Source organism: Rhinopithecus bieti, unplaced genomic scaffold, assembly GCF_001698545.2.
Source record: "Rhinopithecus bieti isolate Rb0 unplaced genomic scaffold, ASM169854v2 scaffold_12732, whole genome shotgun sequence".
Lineage (NCBI taxonomy): Eukaryota > Metazoa > Chordata > Mammalia > Primates > Cercopithecidae > Rhinopithecus > Rhinopithecus bieti.
In genome coordinates, this window is record NW_016807308.1 from 678,256 (window position 1) to 688,832 (window position 10,577).

The following is a 10,577-nucleotide window of genomic DNA, read 5'->3' on the forward strand; positions in this document are numbered from 1 at the left end:
ATTTTTAAAAATCCAAAGCAAATCTCTGAAGTGAAGCCTGTGAAAAATCTACATAAAAGCACACATTTATCTAAGGGATACACAACTGGCCACTAGTAAACAGCAGATACATATTTGTTCTCTTCCTTAAAAACATTAAGACAATATAGAATAGAACATACTATTGTTTGTAAAAATGAATTTATTAAAATGCTCATTATAAAAGAATATTAAAATGCACAGAAATGAACATTAATTACAAACTTTACATCTTATGCCACAATGTATGAAAAGCATCATGAATAGTTCTACTTCACTTAAGCTGCTCATACATTTTTACCTTCTCAAACATAATTATGAACATAAAATGGTACAAGAAGTGTTTCAACAAGAGTACATTCTGACCCCCTATTGTGAATTAATGTTTTATGAAATTCAAGACACACATGCAATAACAAAGGGAAGACTTTGGTGACAGTTTACAAGATGGCCTTGTTTATTTTTAAAATAAAAATGATAGCTTTCCCTTTCTAATGACATACAGCTAAATTATCTGAGGGATGTTTAATGAAAAATCCCCTGAGTATTTAATGGTCTAATGTTTCAATATGCTAAAATTCACAGGCAATACAAAAGGATATAAAGCTCAGTTTCTCTAGTGGTTAACACTGGACAGGCTGAGGGCCAGATTCTCCCTCTTCACAGGTCCACTGCCACACCCATCAATTTCCCCAGGGCTGCTGCCTCTGAAGCCAGTTACAGATGCAGCCACATTGTCTGCAGACACAGCTCCCTGCTTTTCTTCATCACTGCAAGTCAGCCCTGGACTCACTAACAAACACTGTGGATGGCATGGGGAAACGACCCTGCATCTCCACTACAACTTTGCTCTTTTGGGCATCTTAACAGTGTCAGATATTACATTTGGTGCCTTTAAACATGTAGAGGGTTTTCTTCCCTCCTGTCCACAGCAGCGCATGTAATCTATGAAGAGGATTTTCTCTGCTGGGGCTATGAAAACAAATGCACATTTCTTTTAAGTTCTATCATACATACAGGAGATAAGGTAAAAATATTTCCTTTTCTATGCTGACATACATAGCGAGTAATTGCCAAATTTAAACACAAGGAGATAGCCACACACTTCAGAGAAGAGGTAATAGAGAGGAAGTGACACCCGCTTCTAGAAGCAGTATCTCAGAAGTGAAGAGAGGACCAGTGGCACTCCCATCTTGGCTGCGAATGAGAAAGAGTTTCCTTCAGTGGGAAGAAATTCATTTCTCCATCCCAGTGCAGTCAGACCTCATGTGGCCTGTTTTGAACTCTGACTACATCATTAACATGATCAAGAGAGACAGTGAAATGGTGTCCCTGATCCATTAAGACAATTCAAAAGCCGAGAGTACTGCTTTGATGGATCCTACATAAATACTTAAAAATCATTCATGGCAGGCATTTGAAATCATGACCTAGACTTAAGCTGTTTTTTTGTAAAAAGCCTCTAAAATCTGAGTTTCCCATTGCTGCTAGGATTCTGATAGGTTGGCTCCTCTGGCTTTTAACAGCATCCCAGTGAGGCCCATGCAGCATGACCATGATGCAAATCAGCTCCCTCTCCTGCACCCAGCACTGACCCGTTACCAGTAGGGGTGAGAGGGCCTGGCTCCCTGTCTTTTCCAGAGCGCTCAGGAGGCCCGACACTTACAAGGCAATAAAGTGAAGTAGGCTGCTAGGCTGAACAAAAGTGAGGGGGCAAGATGTGCATGGCAGGACAGGAGTGCAGCAGGAAGTAATCTCCAGATAATGGTAGGGCTTGTGACCAAACCATTTTCCTTTATTACTCTTAACTGCCTGATTGACTCTAGAGGAGGCCAAAATATCAGATCTAATCTAGAGTCTCTTTACTTGATGATGAATAATCTCCGTATACTCCTGTCTCTAGTACAATCAGACAGTTACATCAAATTACTGGGCCCGGAATAACAGGATGGAGGATGCAAGGAAGCCACATTCTTTATGGCAGAGACTTTGGTGTGTTGATCACTTTGGCATATAGAAATAAGCCAAGTCCTACAGACTCCTTGACAAAAGGCACTCCCCACCCAGTGACCACAATGGGGGCACTTGCTGTTTCTGCCCATGCACACAGTCATGCCCCAATGGCTGTGTAGTGAGCCATTCGGAAAGGCAGCTGGTGATGTGTAATACTGCACCTTCTGTATCTAATGAATAAAAGTCAACTGGTAGAAAATTGATGGGCATATCTTTTCCAGACAATTACGTTGATAAAAATGTAATTTTAATCATGTGACATCACTGTTTTCCAAGAAACTACACATCTTTAGAAAAGATAAACTAATTATCCAGATCAACATGAGTTAAAATGCTGTTTGAATCTGTAACTTTCCCTACTTTTGTCATTTTATTCCCTTGAGATCTGCAAAGCAGTCAACATTGATTAGGCACAGGACCTCCTAGGAGGGCTCCTGGAAGATAAAAAGTATCACTGTGGATTAGGACAAATATGCTTCAAAACCTTGCTATCTTTATTCCAACCTACTACAAGTATTTCTTTGAGATGGAAAGACATGTTCAAATGAAGACTGAAACTATTTCCTCTGATTAACTGAGGTTTCCTTTCTGGAGGTATTGATAATACACCTAACTATTGTGAATCCGTGAGTCTAGTTAGCTATTTTTAATCACATGAAAGCTGTTAAATTTATAATGATGGTACTGCGTGGAAAAGATGACCCTGGAACAGTTCTAGCAAAGTGAAGAAATAAAACACGGCTTGAAAATAAAGGATATCATGTGCCTGAGAATAGACAGAAATGAAAGTAATCAAATAGAAAAAAAAGAACCCATTCTACTTTAGAAGGGGTGGTTTTTAAGCACACTAAGGGACTTTTTCTGTCAAATTCCAATTTATCAGAAAAAGGTAACACTTAGGTTCTCCAGGTGATAAGTTTTATGCCCTTCATGATCTAAGTTTTACATTGTTCAGTTTCTGCATCGCTAGCTGGAACTGAAAAATAATACATCTGGAAATGGCAATAGTTAAGACTCGTATTTGCCAAAGTGATTTAACTTAAACATTCTCATTAGTGATTCCTAATATATTTTGACAGAGCTAAATTCCTTAAAGTGCTTCTCAGAACATAAAGCTCTTATTCTAATTTTGGTCGTAAATTGTTATCTACTGCTTCTATCATTCGTTCAGCTATCACCCCCATATTTTTTGTCATATCTTTGAGGTGATTCTCATGAAGAAGCTTTTGGGTTAGGTACTTTTCTCTCTGGATCTTGCTCTTCGTGCGTTTTGATACATCGGGAATTGCATATGAAATGAAAAATTTCACAGAGTAGATGATGTGCTGGGGGAGAGAAGAAGAAAAATATCACTCACAAAGAAATGGAGGAGAACACCGAGTTCCTTTCATTCTTGCTTCTCATTATGGCAGTTTATCTGGACGAGGCAGTGGACATTTTACACACACATCCAACCACTAATGCCGTCATGTCTAATCAATAGTGTAGCTCTGTCTAGCAGTTATTGTTACTTTCTATATATAAATAATACTTTGTGATATGTAGAAAAGTATATACACACACATATAATGGTTATAAAGGATAAAGAAAAAATGAATACCCCAGAAAACCACCATTAAACTTAAAAACTAGGATGTTGACAATGCTGTTGTATTTTGTGTCTCTTTTTCTAATGGCCCTGCACTTCTGCTAAAGTCAATGCTATCATATCTGAACAAGTGTATGTGTATCATTCTCACTTATTTTTTAAAAAGTTTGACAAAATATATATATAGACCCCCAAAATATAGTCTTGCTTGACTTCACCTTGATGATCTGCATGCAGTCTTTTGGAAATTATTTTCTTTTGTTTTGGATCAGGTTCTCACTCTGTCACCCAGGCTGGAGTGCAGTGGTGTGATCATAGCTCACTGAAGCCTCCTACTCCTGGGCTCAAGTGATGCATGTGCATGCCACCATGCCTGGCTACTTTTAAAATTTCTTTGTGGAGATAGGGTCTCGCTATGTTGCCCAGGCTGGTCAGAAACTCCTGTCCTCAAGCAATCCTCCCAACTTGGCCTTCCAAAGCACTAGGATTATAGGCTTGGGCCACCACGCCCGGCTGCTTTTTGTTCAAAACTATTGCCTAAAATTCATCAATGTTGGCCGGGCGCGGTGGCTCACACCTGTAATCCCAGCACTTTGGGAGGCCGAGGCGGGGGGATCACCTGAGGTCGGGAGTTCAAGACCAGCCTGACCAACCATGGGAGAAACCCCTCTCTACTAAAAATACAAAAATTAGCCAGGCATGGTGGCGCATGCCTGTAATCCCAGCTACTCGAAAGGCTGAGGCAGGAGAATCTCTTTGAACCTGGGAGGCGGAGGTTGCAGTGAGCTGAGATACGCCATTGCACTCCAGCCTGGGGCGAAAGAGTGAAACTCCGTCTTAAAAAAAAAAAAAAAAAAAAAAAAAAAAAGGCCGGGCCGCGGGGCTCAAGCCTGTAATCCCAGCACTTTGGGAGGCCCGAGATGGGTGGATCCATGACGTCAGGAAATCGAGACCATCACTGGCTAAGACACAGTGAAACCCGTCTCTACTAAAAAATACAAAAACTAGCCGGGTGAGGTGGCGGGCGCTGTAGTCCCAGCTACATCGGGAGGCTGAGGCAGGAGAATGCGTAAACCCGGGAGCCGGAGCTTGCAGCGAGCTGAGATCCGGCCCACTGCACTCCGAGCCCAGGTGACAGAGCGAGACTCCGTCTCAAAAAAACAAAAAAGATTAATCAATGTTATTCTATAAAACTAGTCCATTAATTTTCACTGCTGTATAATATTCTTCTGTGTGAATACACTGTAATTTATTTGTTCCCCTATGAACAGGCATTGAGATTGTTTCCAGTTTTCGTTTTAGGAACAAGGCTGCTGTGAACATTATTGTGCTGGAATCCTAGAGCATTATCTGCAAATTTCTCAGGAGTGTGGACCTAGGAGTGGGACTGCTGAGACTCTGTCATGTGAATGTTCCATTTTATAAGAGGATATCAAAACATTTTCCAAAGCAGGTATACCAACTTACACTCCCACAGCAGTGATAGTTTCAGTTGCTCTACATCCTTGCCAGCACTTGGTATCATCAAACTTTTTTTTTTTTTTGAGACAGAGTCTCACTGTCATCCAGGCTTGAATGCAGTGGTGCGATCTTGGCCCACTGCAACCTCCATCTCCGGGGTTCAAGCGATTCTCCTGCCTCAGCCACCTGAGTAACTGGGATTACAGGTACCTGCCACCACACCTAGCTAATTAGCTAATTTTGGGTTTTGCCATGTTGTCCAGGCTGGATTAGACTTTTTTTTTTTTTTTTTTTTAAACCAATTTAGTGACTATGAAATGGACTTTCCCTTTGGTCTTACTCTGCATTTCCCTGATTACCAATGAGGCTAAATACCTTTTCATTTTTAAATTTATCAATAAAAAATCTCTGACCTAGCAAGGGGAGAGAGATAATATAAGCATAATTAAAAACAAATTATTCATGGTGTTAAAAAGTGATGAGTACTATGAAGAGATTCTTCTGTAGATTAGTCTGGATATGCCTAAGTGAGCAAACACTTTGAGGTGAGGGAACAAGCCCTGCAGATATCAGAAGGAAAGACATTCTAGGCAAAGGGAATAGCTAATGCAGAGCTGGTTTGGAGGAAACCTCCAGAGTGCATTCAAGAAAAGGCAAGGATGGTGCGGAGTAGGTGAGGAGGAGAGAAATGATGTCTGAGGGGCACTGGGGCATGGCTGGATCCATGAGGCCTTGTGTGCCACTGTGAGGACTCTGGCTCTGACTCTGAGTAAGAGAGGAAGACAAGAGCAAGCCCAGCTAGGAGACTCTGGCCCTAATCCAGGCAAAAAAATGATAGTGGCTCTGACCTGGTGGTAGCAGCATAGTTGGTCTGAAGTGCTCACTGATATCTTTTCAAAGGAAAAGTCAACCAGATTGGATATAGCATAAGGGTTCCAAGGACTCTGGCCTGAGCAGTGTTGAGATGGAGTTGCCATAATCAAGAGGGAAATACTGTGGATGGGAGAGATTTTAGGCTGGGTTGGGAGGAGAACATTTGGAGTGAATGGAGGAAAATATAGGCATGTGGGGCAGTAGATGTGAGACATCTGTTAGGCATTCAAGCAGAAAGGTCAGGTAGGCCATTGGATTCATGGGTGGAGTTCAGGACAGGGGTGCCCTGGAAACAACCATTTTAAGGTCCTTTTAGCATACAGATGGTATTTAGAGCCAACAGACTCCAGGAGATCATCAAGAGACCAAGGAGAGAGAAAAGAAGACAACAAAGGGATGAGTCCCGGGACCACTAGAGTATAAAGTACTGGCATAGAACCTGAGGTGGAATGGCCAGGGACGCAGGAGGAAAGTGTATTTTCTTAGGAGCCCAGTGAGGAGGAGTTTCCAGGGGTAAGTGATGAGGAAAATCTGAAGTCAGATTTTCAGCGAAATTTTGACTCAGATTTTTGCTTTCAAAAGTTGCTAAGTCAGGTGAGGGGAGGGTGGAGAAGTGGTGGCTGCTGGTAACTGGCAAGAGCAGCTTCAGTGAAGTGGAGGGGGTGATAGCATGACAGAAAGACAGAGGAATCGAGGACAGCATGAGTACTGGCAACTCATTCAACGGCGCTGGCCACAAAGAGGAGAAGAGAAGTGAAGCAGGACTGGCGAGATAAGGATGGAGAGAATTTTGAGATGTGAGAGATATTAGTGTGTTTACTGATAACAGAAATTATATAGCAAAGGGACAAAGGTTGATGCTGTAGGAAGGAGTTCTTTCATCTGTTTCTGAGGTAGGGAATACTTATAGATATGTGGAATTTCTCTGTTATGTTACCCTTGCATTTCCAGGTTAAAGCCTGGTGGTGTGATGTTATCTTTTTAAAATATATTGCTAGATTCAGATTTGTACATTTTTAAAAATTTTTGTGTAAAGGTATACAACATGATGTTGTAAGACACATGTATGTAGTGAGTCCTCAACATCATCGACAGGTTCTTGGAAACTGCAACTCCAGGTCCTCCAACAACGTCATTTCCTTCAATGTTGTTTCATTACAGCATTGATGAGAAAAAACACTGGTTTAGTTAGATGTTGTTATCTTAAAGTCATGGTTTCCAAGAGCCTAATGAGGATGTTAAGTGAGGACTTACTCTATAGTGGAACAAATTAACATGTCCATCATCTCACTTTACACATCTTAGAACTTTGCATCTATGTAATGAACAGGGTTGGCTTTATTTTCCTTTCTCTCTTCTTGTCTGATTTTAGGATTTAGGCTACTCTTAGCCTCACCAAATGAGTTGGAGAGTATTTCCTCTTTCTGATCTCTGAAGGCATTTGTATAGGATTGAAATGATCCGTTTTAAAAAGCTTGGTATCACTCTCCAATAAAAACCACATGGTCTGGTGTTTTCATTGCAGAAAGATTTCAAACTTCTGCTGTAATTGAAGGTTTATAGCTACCTTCTTTAGCATTCTGGAGATAGACTACTCTCTTGGCTTCCGTTGTTACTGTTAAAAAGTCTACTCCCATTCTCGCTTTAGTTTTCTCTGTTAGTCATCAGTTTTTTTCCTCTGGTTACTTCCAAGGTTGTATTTTTGGTGTGCTCATTTTCCTTGCAATATGTGTAAGTGGATTTCTTTATTCTGCTTGATACATGTCATGCTTTCTGATCTGTGAACTCTTTCATCTCTTTTATCCATTTTCTGCTTCATTTTTTTAAGTTAGTATTTCTCATTCTTCCATATCACTTAACTTTTTTTTTCATATGTTCTATTTTCTTATCTCCCTGCGATGTATCAGGAGTAATTTTTTCAGACCTATCTTCCAATTCACAAATTCTCTCTTCAGATTTGCCTAAACTTCTGTTTCATCCATGTTATTTTTTTCATTTCACCAATGATTTAATTTCTAGAAGTTCCATTTAGTTTTTTCAAAATTGCCTTATAATTTTTTTTTAGTTTCTTGCTCTTTTAAAATTCTACCCAAAATTATTTAAATATTTTCACATACAGTTAATTTACATTCCTTATCTGACAGTTCAAACAAACCCTTGAGGTTATTGAGGGTCCAAATCAGTTGTTTCCTGCTGAATCTCATACTTTTTTTTTTTTTTTAAATCACCTCTTGTTATTGACCATCTTTGATTGTGTGCTCATATTTGATTAGCTTGATCTGAGAAAAACCTGGGGTCTAAACTGAGGACACTTTTCTCCAGAGAAGAAACACACTTCTTTCTACTGAGACAAATGCAGCCCTGTTTTGGGTCTCTGGCTTATCTAGGAATCTCAAGCTCAGTTTTTCCACTTCCCTTCTGAACCAAGGCATGATCTCCTTGAGCTCCGAGATAGAGGCACTGATGTGTACCAGCTTGCTCTCTGAGCCCTCCAGCACTACAGGGAGTTTCTCTGTTATGTCACCCTTGCATAACATAACCCTGCTCACTGCCCTATTACAGCCCATCACTTAGGCTGGGTGCAGTGGCTCATGCCTGTAATCCCAGCACTTTGGGAGGCTGAGGAGGGCGGACTACTTGAGGTCAGGAGTTCGAGACCAGCCTGGCCAATATGGTGAAACCCCATCTGTACTAAAAATATACAATTAGCCAGGTATGGTAGCATGCACCTGTAGTCCCAGGTACTTGGGAGGCTGAGGCAGGAGAATCGGCTAAACCCGGGTGGCGGAAGTTGCAGTGAGCTAAGATCATGGCACCACACTCCTGCCTGTGCGACAGAGTGAGACTCTGTCTCTAAAAAAAAAAAAAGCCCATCACCTAATTTTCCCTCTCTCTGTAGATTCTCTTCCCTTCCAGTGAGCTCAGAAATGCAAAGGAATTATCAAGCTGGCTCTAGAAGTTTTGCAGTGGGGATGGTCTGCATACTGCGTATGTAAAGACAATTAAATGGTCTACCACAATATCAAAAGCAGAAGGCCAATCACTTCATCAACTACATGTTTGAATAGAAACTTGTGACTCTTGCTGATATATCACATACTGTACTTGAGAAAGCCACTTACGATGGTGAACTAACCATGAGTTACTTGTCTTCCCTGTTTAATGTTTGGTAGCTACTTGAAAAAAAAAAAAAAACTAGTATAAGTACCAAAAGCCAGGGAGTCTACCCCACTTCTTCTCTGCTGAGTGGTTTTATTCAGAGCAAATGAAATCCACCTGCCTCAGCCCCTCTTGCTGCTAAGAAAACCACATGCTATAGTTCTGGTCAACGAGATGTAGGTGGAAGTCCACAGTAGGGGCTTCTGGCAAAGCATTCTTTCCTGACAAAAAGGACTGGATATGGTTAGCATCGCCCTTCTTCCTGCTTTGCATGTAATTTGTTATCTGGAATTTCAGCAGCCATAAGTGGACACATATATGACAGCAAATCCAAGAACTGGATATACTGCTTCCATCAGTGAACTGGTATTGACTGATTCAGGAGCAACCACATACTTTCGTGAACTCTGTTATGTGGGTTGGAGGGAGGGGAATCAACCTTATTTAAGCCACCATAGACTGCGTTTTCTGCTTCTTGCAGCTTAATACAATCCTATCGACCATACCAATTAAGTAACCTCTGATACTTTATAATTTGGCAGTAGTTAATTCACTCTGCATAGGAAGCAGAGTTGGCTACATCAATTACAAATTTATAGTTGCCTTAGTCATTTTTCAGAGCTGGTCAATTTCAAACTCTCCCAGCAGTAAAAGTTTCTCACAGGCAGAGATCACATCATCTTACTCATCTTGAATAAGCCCTTTCACAGCCCAACATGCTGCCCAGTGCCCTAAATTTTAAAAAGTTAGTAAAGAATGAAATTGAATCCCTTTTGCATATAACATGCTTTTAAAGTTTAAAAGCAGATAATGCTCTCATTAATGAAGTTGTTTGAATATTTTCAGGTCAAAACTGATTAACTTGTTTCCTAAAATATTAGCAAGTGATAAGAAGGTATCATACATGTTAAGTGTGGAGTTGGCAACATTTAATGGAAGGTCTGCAAATACACATCCTTATAAACTGTTTGAAAGCATACTTTTCCTACCTCCATGACAATGATAAAAGCCAGCTTGGCTGCGATCACGTGCCAATAGTAGATGTTGTGTTTATACTCCTGGGGGTGTCCAGGTGGGTATCGGAAATCACGATACCTGAAAATGAAATGGAGACATATTGGGAGACAAATCTTTTTGACTGAATACTGTAAACAAAGGCCCCATTTAAAAAGAAGTCATGGCCGGGTGCAGTGGCTCATGCCTGTAATCCTAGCACTTTGGGAGGCCGAGGCATGTGGATCACTTGAGGCCAGAAGTGCGAGACCAGCCTGGCCAATATGGCGAAACCCCATCTCTACTAAAAATACAAAAATTAGCCAGGCGTGGTGGCACGCGCTTGTAATCCCAGCTATTCAGGTGGCTGAGGCATGAGAATTGCTTGAACATGGGAGGTGGAGGTTGCAGGGAGCTGATACGGCGTCACTGCACTCCTGTCTGGGCAACAGAGCAGGACTCTGTCTCAAAA

General features: G+C 41.0%; 1 protein-coding gene across 1 annotated transcript in view; it reads right to left on the minus strand.

Moving 5' to 3' along the window:
* Positions 1–403: 403 nt before the first annotated feature.
* The window catches only part of ANO6 (anoctamin 6), a 68,798-nt gene continuing 58,624 nt past the window's right edge, over positions 404–10,577 (minus strand). Inside the window, exons 11-12 of the mRNA XM_017881137.1 lie at positions 10,102–10,207; positions 404–3,356 (exon numbers count right to left, since the gene is read on the minus strand). Coding sequence (XP_017736626.1) covers positions 3,150–3,356; positions 10,102–10,207 — 313 coding nt within the window. The 3' untranslated portion in view covers positions 404–3,149. The remainder of the gene's footprint in view (positions 3,357–10,101; positions 10,208–10,577) is intronic.